This window comes from Podarcis tiliguerta, assembly GCF_965153285.1.
Source record: "Podarcis tiliguerta genome assembly, chromosome: 9".
Taxonomy (NCBI): domain Eukaryota; kingdom Metazoa; phylum Chordata; class Lepidosauria; order Squamata; family Lacertidae; genus Podarcis; species Podarcis tiliguerta.
The window spans coordinates 52,986,964-53,003,263 of NC_139542.1; the positions used below are offsets into that span (position 1 = coordinate 52,986,964).

At 41.6% G+C, this 16,300-nt stretch overlaps 1 protein-coding gene across 1 annotated transcript; it reads left to right on the forward strand.

Annotated features, from left to right (window-relative positions):
- Positions 1-4,496: 4,496 nt before the first annotated feature.
- Positions 4,497-12,119, forward strand: SRD5A3 (steroid 5 alpha-reductase 3). Its single transcript, XM_083458446.1, has 5 exons — positions 4,497-4,780; positions 6,336-6,487; positions 7,793-7,987; positions 9,705-9,827; positions 10,042-12,119. The coding sequence occupies exons 1-5, from the start codon at positions 4,581-4,583 to the stop codon at positions 10,299-10,301; spliced, it is 930 nt and encodes a 309-aa protein (XP_083314572.1). The 5' UTR covers positions 4,497-4,580; the 3' UTR covers positions 10,302-12,119.
- The last annotated feature ends 4,181 nt before the right edge of the window (positions 12,120-16,300 follow it).

Below are 16,300 nucleotides of genomic sequence, written 5' to 3' on the forward strand. Positions count from 1 at the left end.
CACAAAAAGATTAGCAGGATCATATGCATCTAGCTGATAAGTTCACAAGGTTTACAGTTCTGTATATGAACTGCTGCCCTTATCAGAGACTTCTCCTTTCTAGACAGAATTTTAAAGTAGAGGGATCAAAGAGTTAGGTTGTTGTCGCTAGATGTTCTGTCAGTATTGTCAGTGGATTTTGATAGCAGAATAACAGCACAATGGAGCAGCACCTCTCCCTGTATAAAACAAGTTGTGCTCTGAATCCCAAAGCTAAACATCTCCTCCTTATGGCAGCTCCAACTTTCACATGAGAGTTAAAGGAGTGTTTCTGACAGCAAATACATAAACGTGTGGTCACACAAATGTGTGTATACACAAATAGCTTTAAACACCTTTGTAATTGTGCTTGGGAGATCCAAATGCACTGGTGTGTATGTGTAATAATAATAATAATAATAATAATAATAATAATAATAATAATATCTTTATTGTCATTGCCCCCTTCGGGGACAACGAAATTACTTGACTGCTCCATAAAAACACTAATTAAACAATACAGTATAATACAGCAAGGGAGATTAGATGACTTTCAAAGTCCGGGCTTCCCATTCAGGGCCGAGATCGCTCTGGAGAAGAAGCTGTTCTTAAGACGGCTCGTTCTTGTCTTCATCGTCCTGTATCTCCGTCCCGACAGCAAGAGCTCAAAGAGACAGTGACCAGGATGCGATGGATCTTTTACTATGTCCAGTGCCTTCCTATGGCACCTTGTGGCATAAATCTGCTCTAAGGTGGAGAGTGGGCAGCCAACAATGCTCTCTGCTGCCTTAACAACCCTGCACAACCCCATCCTGTCCTGGGGAGTACAGCTTCTGTACCACACACATAAGCCATAAGTGAGCACACTCTCAATGGCACAGTGATAGAAGGCAAGCAGCAGTTTCTGCGGAAGATGGTTTTTCCTTAGTATTCTCAAAAAATACAGTCTCTGCTGCGCCTTCTTCACAAGCCCCCTTGTGTTGACACTCCAGGACAGATCCTCTTGTAAAAATGTGTGTATGTAGGGAGAAGAAGTAACTTATAGACTTGCCAAAGGGTCACTGTGAAAACAGGACTGGATTTGTCCCACTACCACTCAACCTGACACTCTAAGGCCAAAACTAGCTACTTGCCACAACAAGGACGTAGGCTGCTGAATACATCTTAGGATCTAACATGCAGGGGGTTTTAAAAAAATAGGAATTGCATCAGGTGGGTGGGATTATAATTAATAAGCTCAGAGAACGCATTGAGAGGAAATTTAACTCCATGCCTGCTCTGATCCCATTTGTCATCCTATACCTCCATGCAATTTGCATTTTTTAAAACCTGCAAGTTTTTAACCCCATGTCTAATTTGATCCTTAGTCTCTGCTAGCACTGCAAGGAAAGAAGCCATAGGCTAGAATTTAATTCCCTTTCCCACTAAAGATTCTCTGCATAAATTTAGGATGCAATGTTAATCTGCAAAGTAGCAAAGGACTCATACTGTGGTCCAAGCTAGATATGATGGTGGGAATGAGACCCATGATTGGATCACTCTATGTTTTATTCTGGATATAAACTTAAAAGCAGTCAAGATTTATTGCAACAGCGGGGGAAGGAATTGCATTGGCTGGGGTGCTTGGGGGCAAGAGGCTAATGCTATCTCCTCTTGAGGTTTCTGCAATTAACTCCGTTCCACCTCCACTGCTATTAGTAACGGGAAGGGGAGATAGTTGCCCTCTGTAATCTGCATAATTTAAAGCTTGTTGTAAAAAATAAATTCCCAATCCATTGACCTACTGATAACAACACAGGTTTCAGTCAACACAGGTTTTCCTTCTACAGCAACTACAAGAAAAATGTAAGAAATGATTAAACTAAATATTGGGAGAAGAGCAACTTAGTTTTTCTTCCCTCACAGAATTTCAGTTCTGTATACGAGAAGGAGCCTCTCCACCCCCATCATTCACCCAGACACTGAGGTCCAGCTCCAAGGCCCTTCTGGCGGTTCCATCACTGCAAGAAGTGAGGTTACAGTGAACCAGGCAGAGGGGCTTTTTGGTAGTGGCACCTGCCCTGTGGAACGCCCTCCCATCAGAGGTCAAGGATATACAATTAACTGACTTTTAGAAGACATTTGAAAACAGCCCTGTTTAGGGAAGTTTTTAATGTTTGATGCTTTACTGTGGTTTACTGAAAGCCTCCCAGAGTGCCTGAGGCAACCCAGTCAGATGGGCATGATATAATAAATAAATGGTTGTGGTTGTTGTTGTGTTGTTAGGTAGATGTGAATTGTAGTCCAAGACATCTGGAGAGCACCTGGTTGGCAAAGGTTGCTATGGAGGCTTTTATATTTAGCAGCAGTCCCCCTCCTTCAATGCCACACACAGCAAAACACATTTGACATTGAAAAGAGTTTCAAAAGCAGTTTGTCAAATGCCTGGACATCTCTTGTTTACAGGGGAAATAGTTTAAAAATTGCATTGGTCATGCTCAAACTGGCTCTTTGGATCCCAGCCAGAGTATTTCAGAGGACTGTGCTACTATAAAGTGTCTAGTAAAGGTTTTAAAACAATATTTAGCCAACAGTACATTTTATGGTGTTTAATGATGAATCAATGCACAAGTTCAGCTAAACTTCCTTTTGCACCATGCATTTCAAGCTCCATGTCCACACAAGGTTTTTCTTTTCTTTTTGTCCTAGTGCTTTCCTTGGGAAAACCTGTGTTTTACCCCTGAGTTGGAGCAGACAGTAATCCATGGAAAACCCACCTGTTGTTTGCTTTGATTCCACAGTGAAACACAGGTTTTCCTGAGGAAAGCGCTGGGACCAAAAATAAAACCATTCAGACACGGAGCTTTAAAGCCCAGACTTGTGCCTAGAAACAAAAGGAAGTATGTATGAGCCCCATGAAAGGACTGCTTTTACCAATCATCTGATCAAATGAAAGTGCATAGCAACTAGACTCCAGAAAACAGATGCCAATAAATTATTTCTCAAACTCTATGAGATACTAGCTCCCTTTTAAAATTCAAAGACAGGGATTTGGTACCATCTAGTGGTGAGGCATAAGGTGTAGTGTCATTTATTCATCACCATACATCACCAACAAGACTTGTTTTTAGCATACACTATACCATTCACCTCAGGCGCAAGGACTGTCCCAGGAAAAGGTGTCTATACCACATGCAATGTTATCACTTATTAGCACTTTCCTTTTGAGGCTGAAGGAAAGTGGGCTCATTTAAAACAATGTGAGATGCACAGGAAACACTCATTGAATGCTGGTGGATCAGAATATTCCATCTTCTCAGGAATACTGAGTTTTCCAAACACATCCCTTACAAAACAAAGACTTAAAGTGCTGGTTGCCATCCGGCAAAACGTAAAGAAACATAGGTAGGGGTTTTGAAGGGTAGATTATTTCAATGCACTTCGTGTGGGGCTTTCCCTTGTGCTTGACCTGGAAGCTGCAGCTAATGCAGAATCACAGTGGCTGAGACCCTTTCAGCACAGGACACCTGTACTCAAGAGATCTGCCACTGGCTGTCAATTCATTATGGGGCCAGGTTCAAGGTTACTATTGGTACATAAAATCTTTTAGTGGCTTGGAGTCCATTTAACATGTGGGATCACGCGCCTTACCCCATAGGTCATACCTATGGGGCAGAGTACAGAAAGTAGGATTGGAGAGTAGTCTGCTTGACCACTTCAGTCTGTGGAACTGGCACACAATACTTGCTCTACGCTTAAAAAAAAAGTTTGCTTTTGTTTGTTTGCTTTAGCGTGACACCCCCTACACTTAACACCAGCAGGTCCCTTCCTTGTATTCTTTCTGGTAGCTGCTGAAATCGGGTTCGTCTGAGCAAACCTAATAATAAATAATAAATATAATATTTATACCCCGCCCATCTGGCTGGGATTCCCCAGCTACTCTGGGCGGCTATGCAGAAACTCCAACACATTTCAATCTCTTGATGGTTGATGCTGATTTTAAACGTGGATTTAATTTATAATGTTGATACTTCTTGTAAACCAGGTAAGAGGTGAGGTCTGGTTAAATAAATAAAATAAGGATGGAGGTCACCTTCCCGGCTCTCTTTGTAAGTTGTTGGTTGTTTTTTCCTTCCTCGAGTTGAAATGTTTTTTAAAATAAACAGACTGTAGTGAAGACAGAACATCCTGCTCTCGCTAGGAGTACAAACACTCAAAATACGGGGAACAGCTTACGTCGCTCTTCACTTTTACTTATCTCTATGAGCTGAGCGGCCGGAACCTTACGCGCTGTAAGTGACAAATGGGAACACCAATTAAAAGCCGAACGGCGAAACAAATAGCGAATGTAAAGCTTTCAGAGGCGGGCCCAATGGATGATTTGGCAGTTGTGTAGTCTTTGAGGTGACGAACACCCCTCATGTCTATTGGCTGGCAGAAGGGCAATAGCTGATTGGTGTCCGTCCTTTAAAAAAAAGAAAAACCACACCATGTGATGGGAGGGAACCAATAAGGAAGTGTGAGGGTTTTTTAAAAGAACAAGAGGGCCGGTTGGCTTTTGCGGCTGCGCAGTTGCTGGAGCGATGGCTGGGCTGTGGCTGGTGCTGGCCGCCAGTTTCCTCGCGGCTCTGCTAGCTCTGCGGCTGCCTCGGCTGAAGCCCCCTCCCGGGCGCCCCTCGCTCAGCCTGGCGGCCGTCTTCCAGGATCTCCTCCGCTACGGCAAGACCAAGAGCGGCTGCCAGCCGCGGCCGCCCCAGCTGCAGGTCTTCGACGTGCCCAAGAGGTGACCGAAGCGACCCTATGAATCGGGGGTCAATGCAGTGTTCCTGGGCATGTGCAGAGTGCCTGATGAGACGCATGGCATTGTAGAGCTGGAAGGGAACCCGAGGGCCATCTAGTCCGGCCCCCTTGCAATTCCGGAGCAGGGTGGATTTGATTTACATCAAACCGATTTAAACCACTAGTCAGTGAGGAAGTCATTTAACAATGTTACTAAGATTGGATTAAGTAGAATTAAGATGTATGTTTGTTTGTTTGTTGAAAAATTTTGGAAAATCAATTAAAAAAAATTGGAAAATAAATAAATAAAATAAAGCACTAGTTAGTAAGACTTGATTTCATTGGCGTAACGTGGGTTGTCAGCACCCGGGGCAAGGCAAGTAATTTGCGCCCCCTAACCTGTGGATTTGCGCCCCCTAACCCTAACCCCCAGATGGTGTGGCCGGCCCCCCCTGCACCCCCCACGCTACGCCACTGCTTGATTTAAACCTTTTTTTTAACAGAATGACTCTTTTTTTTCCTGGTATAATCTTAATGTTTACAACCAGATGAAGGTTTCGTTTTTGGAATAATAAATTTTCAGAGTAGTTTTTAGTTATATCAAAAATTACTGATTTGGTTATACTATTAGAGATGCATAGACAGATAATTATTAAATGATGGTGGGGTTTAATGAGTTAACTGTTTATATTTGGACAACTTTTCTTCTATACTTTATTGGAAGGAGAAAAAAAATCATTTCCTTAATAACAATTTATTTAACTAAAACAATAACATTATAGCATATGCATCCATGTTTGTTAACTGATGTGCATAAACATTTTTTTAAAAAAATACCTTAGTCTGAGTTTTAGCACACATGAAAAACTTAAACCAAATACTTATTTCCTGATGAATAGCTTTTGGACTATCTTTAGAAAGATTTTTCCTCCAAAAGCATTTTATTTTAAATATCCAATTTAAATATTTAAAAATCCATATTATTATTTTTTAAATCCATTTTTAAAAAATAATAATTTTGAAATCATTTATTTTTATCCACCCTGTTCCTGAGTAAGATGCATACGGTCACAGTCCATACAGTATGTTTTAGAAAAACTGAAGAAAATTGTAATTGTGATTTCTTATTCAGGCAAAATAAATGGGGGGAAAATACCCAAGACATCATTCCAAGCAATGTGGGCGAACTTAAAATTATGTTTTGAGTCTGCTGTTCTAGAAATAGTCATTCAATTCAGTATATGGTCTTGCCAATCTCATTCTCCCTGAAATTAAGGCATAAACTAAAACATTAATTCTAGGCTGGGTGAGTGCCGTGGCTTCCTATTGTTAAATAGGCAAAGCCAATAAACATGACAAAAAGGGTTTTTGAAAGTTGCTGCTTGAGATGGTAATGAACATATTACTTTGGCAGTTCAGTGAAGGAAGGAAGGGAGTGTTAGGGAAAATATTTTGGTGAGTTGACCATGGCAAATGAAGGAAAGGCAACAGAAGGTTAGAATATAGGGAATGTGGTTGTATGGAACAAAACAGCAAACTGTCAGTGCTTCCTTCTACAGGTGGTTCTACCACTTCTATGTTGTGTCGGTGATCTGGAATGGTTCCGTGTTGCTGCTGCTTCTCCAAAGCCACCTTCTGTCAAGGCCCTTCCCTATTTGGCTTCAGGACTTCCTCAGCATTCTTGACGGCATATCGCAGGACCATGATGGAGGTGTGTCGACTCCTGAGAAATTTATTTATTAAATTTGTATACTGACCATCCAAAGTTTGCAGGGCGGTTCACAACCTAAAAAGACAAAATGAGACTACAAACCTCATTAAAATAAAAAAACAAAGCAGTAACACACCCAAATTTCAAAGGCCATAGAATATTTAATCAGCCAAAGGCCTGGATATAGAGAAACATTTTTGGCTGGTTCCTAAAGATATGAAATGAAGGTGCTGGACGAGCTTCCCTGGGGAGAACATTCCACAAGCAGGGAGCCATTGCAGAACAGGCCCATTCTCGTGTTGCCACCCTTCAGACCTTCATGGAGGGGGGTGGCACATGAAGAAGGGCCCCAGACGATGATTGCAGGGTCCAGATCAGTTCATACGGGGAGAGGCAGTCGCTTCATAGTCAGTGGTATCGAAAGCCACCCAGAGGTTGAGGAGAATTAACAGGGTCACGGTTCCCCAGACTCCCTCCCAACAGAGGTCATCATACAGGGCGGCCAAAACTGTTTCTGTTTCGAAACCTCCTGAGACTCCCGAGAATCATATGAACTGTTGCTTATCATGGAAAAATAAAACCCCTGTGTTCTCCTTGTGGGATCCTTTCCTCAGGGCTCTATCTGCTCCACTTAAACAGTGTCTTAAAACTCAAAACTATTTCCCCTGAACATGTATATCAGTGCATGCTATAATTTTTTAACATATCTTAACAGTTGCACCACTGGCAGTAGAACGACTTCCTTTACTTTCCCCTATCATTTACAGATGCAAGTTTCCCCTTGAGCACACATTTCAAGGTTTGGGTTCTCCTGGAAGTGTACCACTTGAGAATGCAGGTGGAGCATTTTTTGGTTTGAATGTTCCTTCATGTAAAAGAGAAACTCCTTGCATGTCTGAAAAATGGCTGAAAAATGACCCTTGTATCAGACACATTAGCTTTTCACAGGCAAGGAATTCTCCACTTAGATCATTCAGATAAGCAGCCTTGCACTTGAATCTCATAGTAGGTGGATGTTTTGCAATTATGATGAAATACATTATTCGCTGCCCTGATGAGATGAGCCAGATTATTCATAAAGTAAATGGACAGTTTTGAAAGTGCCCGATGCAATAATTGTTCTGCCGATATTGCGAAGTTCTTGGAATTCTGCATGCGAACATAATGAAATGTGTCTGAGTTCTTGTTTTTGCAAGCATTTACTTTCTCTTTTGATCCTGCTGTTTGTCTGCCTTTTAATGAGAATCTGACATGTCTGGTGAAAAGAGCAGTTGTTTTACACCGTAACCTGTGTTGGATTTCTAGGTGGTGAGTCCCTGTCTGTTTTCCTGGTTTGCCTCTTTGTCTGGTTAAACAGCTGTAGACGGCTAAAAGAGTGTCTTCACATCAGCGTGTTCTCAGGAGGTGTCATCCATATTGTACAGTACTGCTTTGGACTCTGTTACTATGTTCTGCTGGGCTTAACTTTGTTATGCCAAGTGCCAACCAGTGTCCGGGAAGGTAAGTATCTTATTCAGCATCAGCATCTTATATAATGCTTCTTTGTTTTCCATGGGAGTAGATTAGGCTGAAGCCTGGTAAACACACAGCAAAATGGAATGTAAGAGTATAGAAAGCTATCAACTTATAAGGATTTTTAAAAGCCCCCTTTTTTTCAAATGAAAACAAATCCAGAGTAGCAGGCTATTCCTAACATCACATCCTTTATCTGGTTTGCGGACATCTTACTCTGAGATACATTGGGATGTTGCTTGCCATTGAAAAACCACCCCAAAGGTATTTTTATTCAGTTTTTTTTAATATAGGTCTAGATTAGAGATAAGTATCTTTTCACCTTAAAATTTGAGGTGTCCATTTCTTTTAGTTCCCAAATATTAGCAATGCAGAGACTTGTTCAATGTAGGAAGCCACAGGTCAAACATAATCACAAGGATAATAAAGAATGCATTTCCTAGGGCCAGCTTCTGTTCACAAATCAGTATGTGAGCGTTTAGTTTACGCAGAACTCTTTTGCAGACTGGATTGAAATAGTTACTGAAGTAGAACTCTGTGGCACATACCTGCATGTAAAGGTAAAGGTACCCCTGACCGTACGGGCCAGTCGTGTCTGACTCTAGGGTTGTGCGCCCATCTCACTTAAGAGGCCGGGGGCCAGCGCTGTCCGGAGACACTTCCGGGTCACGTGGCCAGCGTGACAAAGCTGCATCTTGCGAGCCAGCGCAGCGCACGGAAACGCCGTTTACCTTCCCGCTATAAAGCGGTCCCTATTTATCTACTTGCACCCAGGGGTGCTTTCGAACTGCTAGGTTGGCAGGCGCTGGGACCGAGCAACGGGAGCGCACCCTGCCGAGGGGATGCGAACCACCGACCTTTCGATCAGCAAGTCCTAGGCACTGAGGCTTTTACCCACAGCGCCACCCGTGTCCCAATACTTGCATGTAGTTTTGTGCAAATTTATGCCATAAGTGTTTTTATAAATATTTGTTTCCCTTATTGTAGACAAAGGTAAAATGCCTTTAGCTCTTTTTTTGGGGGGGGGGGGAATTAAATCAAACAAGAATCGGGAGCAGGCAGGGACAGAGAGATTTCTGTTGCCTGTGTGAGTTCTGGGATAGTACATACTGCAGAGCTGGGATTTTAAACTAGTTCCTGTTGATGAATCACAGAAGTACACCATATTAAATTTGCTGTAAGTGTCTATAAGTTGTTGCTTTATTAAATTCATTTGCTTTTATGAAAAGTTCCCCCATTAGTTATCAGATCTACAGAAATATGCCATAATTTAAGAATTTATTTCACTTCTGTGCAATGTTCCTTTAAGTCAGTGTTGGGAAACCAATTGGACTACAGCTTCCATCATGTCTGACCATTGGCCATGATGACTGGACCTGGTGGAAATATCTGGAGGGCCACAGGTTCCTCATTCCTGCTTTATGTGTTGATTTGCCAGCCCTCCTAGCTCAAACACTACTTAATTTTTTGCCTCTTTTGTTAGTTGGGGATATCATAGAAACTATAAGCATGACAGTACGCCAGATCTTTAGAATAAGGACTGTAGAGAAGAATTTGATACTCCTCTGTATCTTGAACGTGGCGTTAAGAGTGTCGTCCAAGATGAGACATGCAATTGGGAGAAACTCCTGAGCTAGCTGCTAGAAGAAATAAAGATTCTGATTCTTTTAGCATCTAAACCATACCCTCTTTCTGCATAATTCAGGGAAGGATCACAGACTGACTGTCTGCTGGTACCACGTCCTTGGAGTCCTGATGTTCATTTGGGCCTCTGTTCATCAACATAGATGTCATGTGATTCTAGCTAATCTTAGAAAAAATAAATCAGGTAAGATATTTTGCTGTTTGTTCTAGTCTAGCTTTTGCTCCTCCAGGTAAAAAACGTTACAATACCTTGCACATCCATAATCTTGCAAGTATTGTTGCTTTCCCCACAACACTAATACCCACAAATTAGATCAGTGCTGGTGAAAATGGGATGTATTTCAACATTATTCCTCAGCTAGACAAGGCTAACACTTGTTTACTTTTTGCTATTTCAGGGAAAGTACTAAATTTGGACCACAGTATTCCTTTCGGCGACTGGTTTGAGTTTGTGTCCTGTCCGCATTACTTTGCCGAACTTCTAATATACCTGTCGATGGCCGTCATGTTTGGGTTTAACAATTTAACGTGGTGGCTGGTTGTGACTTATGTGTTCTTTAGCCAGGCAGTGAGTGCCGTTTTGTGCCATGAATATTACCTGAGCAACTTCAAACAGTATCCAAAGTGTCGGAAAGCCTATGTACCCTTTCTTTTTTAGGCTGTTCGTCTTAACTTGGGGGAATGGAAGTCTTTTTCTAGGTGTCAAGAGTCTGTTATAAGCAGAGGATTTGACTAAAACTGAATTGATGCAGATCGGTCTGAAATCCTTTTACCACTTAGTTTTTAGAATGAACTGCTGTGGTATATGGAAACAATCAGTTTATGAATACTCAAAAGGAAGTATCATTGAGTTCAAAGTGACTTACTTTCAGGTAAGCCCATTGAACACAGCAGAATTTACTTCTGAGTATGCTAAGGTCATACTGTGAACAAAGAGATTCTGTGTGTGTCCAAATGCTTAAACCTGAAGCCATATTTCTTATATATGGCCTTATTGAGAAGGAATTATTTACATAGTAAGAGCGAAGACGGTACTATTGAACATGTATTTATTTTTCTGCACTCGTTCTGTGCAGCATGCAGAACGGAAAGAAACTGCTGCACCTTTAGTCCGATTCACATATTCATGCACATCATTTGAATATGAAATGATGAAAAATCATTTGAACGGCCGTTGCGTATGTGAATGGACTCTTTTGAACCACATTGCTAATAGTTACTTGGAACAATTGCCATGCATGTGTAAATTGGCTGTTCTTATTTCTACACTTGAAAATTATACTACCTTTCATTTTGAATATTCAGAAGCAGAAATCTCGACTGCAGCTTCTTATTCTATAAAGCTTGAAGGCAAGGCACAACCTGGAAAATTAAATAACTCTGTTGCTGCCATTCCTTCATAAGAAAATTGTATGCGAGAACTGCTTCCTGTAGTACAGAGAATAACATTGTCGTGTTTCTCACAAACGCCTATGTTTAAATGGAGACTTTGCACTGTGTGAACCATTCTAGATAAGCGCATAGGTGTTCAGAACAATGCAAATATAAAAAATGTAGTTGCACGTCATGGTTTCAGTTCAAAACTAAGGAGACCACAGCCATGTGATGCAACAGTTTTCGGGGTCAGGCTTCCTGCCCCAATGCAACTTTGCAAGTTACAGCGCTGGAAGATCATTGCAGGCCCATGGCCATGCACAGTTATTTCCTAAGAATGTAAGGATTAGAAATTCTGAATTCAAAAAAAAGGAAGCCGGTGGAGGTGAATATCTTATGCTTTCAGCAACCTGTTAATGCTTGAGAAGCTACATAACTGCATTGGCATTTCATAAAATAAGCCTTCCCAATAGCCTCACATACGTGTTTCCTCCAACCAACCAAAATATGGTTCTGGGTAGCTCAGTTCATGTGCTCTACCTCACTCCAGCTACACTGTTTGTCTTTTTCAGCTCACAATGAAGTAGGTCTCCTTGCACAAGGGTCTGGAAACCCCTGGTAATGGTTTTGAAAAAATGCTTTTGGAAATCCAGGTGTCCCATCAATGCTCTCCTAAGTACTGTTAATCTGAACAACATGTACTCTACCCATCACACAGACACACACTCACTGTTGGAAGATGTGATGTTGGTTAACCCTGTTAATGTCTATCACACCAGGGTAGTTGAACATATAGCACTACTGTAGTATCATCTATTTTATTATTTATTTTCATATGAGTGCATGGGAGCAAAGGCTTAAAGATTTTCTTCATAATGTAACAAGCCCAAGAAAGCTAGGGAAAGACGTTTGGGTCTCACAAACTTTTCTTAGGATCAAATTTTGTCTGGTACAGCAGTGACTTACGTTTTTATAGAACTATTTAAAATGGATGGTGTGTATTTTATACTATTTTATCCATCTGTTGTATGTAGAATACCCAATGTAATATTTACATATTTAATAAAAACCTGAACCACTGGTCTGCTTTGAAAGAAGCAAATACCTACTGTCCTGCTTATTTTCTTCAACCACAATAGAATAATGTGGCAGAGTAAAGTACTTAATGAAGTACAGTGGTGCCCCGCAAGACGAATGCCTCGCAAGACGGAAAACCCGCTAGACGAAAGGGTTTTCCGTTTTCAGAGGTGCTTCGCAGGATGAATTTCTCTATGGGCTTGCTTCCCAAGACGAAAATGTCTTGCGATTCTTGAGGTTTTTTTTGCTCCCCACCCCCTTTTTCTAAGGCGCTAAGCTGCTAATAGCCTTTTAGCAGCTAAGCCGCTAATCCCTTAAGCCTTTAATAGCCGCTAAACCGCTAATAGCGCTAATCCGCTAATAGGGTTGCTTCGCAAGACAAAAAAACCGCTAGACGAAGAGACTTGCGGAACGGATTAATTTCGTCTTCCAAGGCACCACTGTATTTAAAAAAAGAAAAACACACCACATAGATACAGAGAGTACCCAGAAGGCTGTGAGCCGATTCTGGTGGGGAAAACAAAGTGCTGTTAAGAAAAGCTGGATGCTTTACTTATTATAAAAATTTGCATATAATTGCACGATTCAATCTTGGTTTGTTACATATGAGGAAGAGCAAAGTGTTACACAGGCCACTGAAGCCCTGCCTTTTGATGCCTAGCAGTCCTGATGGGTATGGGCTTCTACCCCACTCTTTGCCATTCTTGCTATTTTATTAGGCCCACAGAATTTCTATAAATTTAATTAATAATAATATACTGCACTTGCAGACAGAAGCGTGAGAATCTTGTTGAAAGAGAGAACAAACTACGGTCTTGTGTGCAAATTCTGTGTTTGGAACTGCCTCCCAGGACAAAGATCCTTAATCTACAGTACAGGAAGTACTTTTTTGATTTAAAAAACAAACAAATGAGGTGCCAGTACACTCTATATAAGTGTGTTGGGTGCCCAAACAAAATGGCTGCCATGAGCAGGGGGTGGGAAAGGGAAAGGTGCAGGTACCCTGAACTGGTGAATACTGTCACACACAAAAAGCACTGCATACAAGACTGGAAAACTTGTGGCCTTTCAGGTGCTGAACCACCATTCCCTTCAGCCTGACCCACCATAGGCGGCCATGAGTTCTCCGTTTCAGCTTGAATAAATGCCCATAGGATTGTGCCCTAAGGTTGTAACTCGCAATGAATTCAACAGAACTTCTGAGTATACATGCCAAGGATTTTGCTGTTAAAAAGGTTGAGCGCCTGATGAGGATGCTGGGATAGAGCCTTGAGGCCTCTAGAATAACACACACCCTTTCCACGTATTCCAGAACTATTTCAAATACAGTATTTTATTATTTCCAGTGGATACCTTAAATTTGTCCAGAAAAATTTCCCAAAGTTCTCCAATCTCGGCTCAAAACGCCTAGTAACTCTACTTTGTTCCTTTCCTTTCCCTCTCCTAGAATAATGGAGAGTGGTGATAATGACCAGTTGAAGACCAATGCTTCTCTGGAATTTTTAGTTGATGCATGTGGTATAGTTTGGTTAAGCCATTTATTTTATTATATTAAATATTTTAGTGATTAGCAGGTTGTAATCTATGCCATCTCATAGGCTCATCTGATACTATGCAGTTGAGTCAAATGAGCTCATCACCCAGTTATGATGTGGACACTCTGCCGCAGGATTGAGCCAAAAGATTTTCAGGTTAGCCAGTTATTGAATTCTATGTAAGTATCACAGTAAGACAAGATGGCTTCCAAGTGTTCTTTATTTTTCAGACTCAAATGTCTAAGGTGGTGTAATCTTAATAACAGAACAAGAACAACAGTAACAGTTGGGGTTTTTGTTGTTGTTGTTGCTGCTATGCAATAACTTTTTAAAAATAATCCAGCTTTGTTTTTATTTAATTCTCATTTACATTTGGCACTTCCAGTAACAAGAACTGGGCTGCGTTCCTAAAAGGACACCTGGCTTTGCTTCAAGGCTATTTATCCCTGGCAGAGTTTCTGGGTGTAAATCAACAGTCTTGTAAACAGAAAAAAAATTACTGATTCTGTCAAGTTGTTTGGCTAAGGTTGGCAGGCAAAGATGTATGACGAGACATCGACAAATTAAGGATCCTCCACCCACCTTTCTGGTCAGAAATGTATTGCAGCAGTAAGTGAACAATCCAGTGTGTCACTCAGACTCTATGTCTCCAGAATAAACTCAGGGAAGTTGCTGAAGTAACCAAGCTTATGTCAACACAGCACTTTGCGCTCCATAGCCGGAATGTCCGAGCTGCTGAGACTGCACTCATTGAACTGCATACTTCATCACAATAATGAACAGACAGTGATGTCAGTGGGGCTACTTTAGAGTAGGTAGAGTATTACTGATGGATTTACTGTCACCCCATAACATGGGCTCTCTGGTTGGCTTGTACACAAACACACAAAATTAAAGCAGTATAAAGCAATAGCAACTAAGTAATAAGTCAATTAAAAAGAACAAGAACACAATTTAAGCACAATGTTTTAAAACAGTAACATTTGCAGATGGATTGTGTAGCTGCTTACAAGTAGTAACCAAGGAGAATTTGCAGCCCAACCAACCTGTGTTTACCACGAGGTAAGTCTCACTGGCAATATAATTCAGTTCTAGTTATGAATCAATCAATCATTTTATTTGTATGCTGCCTTTCCACAGTTAAAACTGCTCAAGGTGGCTTACAACATATTAAAAACAAACACATAACTGCAAACATAAAAGCAGTTATATGTAATAAAACAAAACTTCAAAAAGTACACAACCAAATTGAACAATTTCCAGATCTCTTTCTCTTTGGCAATCACTCATAGCCAAGTAAGATTGTCTTCCATAAACACAGTTTTAACAATGAGTCAGTAAGTGACTGTGGAGGCCAATTCTGGATCCACACGTTCCTTCCATAGTGGGGACATTGGTTTCTGGGCGGGAATTGATCACAGTGTGGATTTTCCAAGCGTGCCTTCCTCTTAACACGTTTCTCCCTTGCGTCCTGAGTTTGAGTGTCTTCAAAGCCCTTGACACCTTTGGTAAAGGCTGTTCTCCAACTGGAGTGCCCGCAGGCCAGTGTTTCCCAGTTGTCAGTGTTTATACTACATTTTTTTAGATTTGCCTTGAGACAGTCTTAAACCTCTTTTGTTGACCACCAGCATTACACTTTCCATTTTAAAGTTGGGAATAGAGTAGTTGCTTTGGAAGACAATGATCAGGCATCCGCACATGACCAGTCCACCAGTACCCTCTCCAACAAAAAGCCCTCAACAATGCCCCAGCCCAAGAGGAAGAAATAAACTGTTAGCATGCATCTGTTTGCATGCATATTTGAAAGAACCTCAAAATGTGCATTCCATGCAAAAGAGTGTGGTGCTAATAGACAGGGTCCTTATGCAGAGGTGCATTTATGTCCACAGTTTGCCATAAATATCTGTTTCTCTTATTTGCCATCCAAGATGCAGATCTCCTTCACAAGATCAGGGCAACTGAATGCAGATGTTGACAAGCATCCCAGAACTCCCACCAGCCCCAAGCAAGGATGGCATGATGGTGGAGATGCAGCTCCACAACATCTGGCGGAGTCAATGCTTCCCCATGAGATGGGGAGCTGCTTCGAGCAACTTTTCAGAAACTATCCTAAGCCGACGATGGTGCTTTGTCTTCCCTGCTGTTCCTTATCTGTATTGTAAGCCTGTCTTTCTGCAAAGAAAGCATCTTGCTTGCTGGGTTAAGTTCCCCAATCCCCAGGACAGAAGGAACAGTGACCTGGGATGATGTGCTGCTACACGGTGCACACCATCATCCCCTATTGTTGTTGTTTAGTCGTGTCTGACTCTTCGTGACCCCATGGACCAGAGCACGCCAGGCACTCCTGTCTTCCACTGCCTCCCGCAATTTGGTCAAACTCATGCTGGTAGCTTCAAGAACACTGTCCAACCATCTCGTCCTCTGTCGTCCCCTTCTCCTTGTGCCCTCCATCTTTCCCAACATCAGGGTCTTTTCCAGGGAGTCTTCTCTTCTCATGAGGTGGCCAAAGTATTGGAGCCTCAGCTTCAGGATCTGTCCTTCCAGTGAGCACTCAGGGCTGATTTCCTTCAGAATGGATAGGTTTGATCTTCTTGCAGTCCATGGGACTCTCAAGAGTCTCCTCCAGCACCATATAATTCAAAAGCATCAATTCTTCGGCGATCAGCTTTCT

Excerpts from the sequence above, each read along its gene's own strand:
- SRD5A3 (XM_083458446.1), top strand. The coding sequence starts at position 4,581 with ATGGCTGGGCTGTGGCTGGTGCTGGCCGCCAGTTTCCTCGCGGCTCTG. Across the intron at positions 4,781-6,335 it reads GTCTTCGACGTGCCCAAGAG|GTGGTTCTACCACTTCTATG; the intron begins GTGACCGAAGCG and ends TTCCTTCTACAG. Across the intron at positions 6,488-7,792 it reads ATCGCAGGACCATGATGGAG|GTGGTGAGTCCCTGTCTGTT; the intron begins GTGTGTCGACTC and ends TTGGATTTCTAG.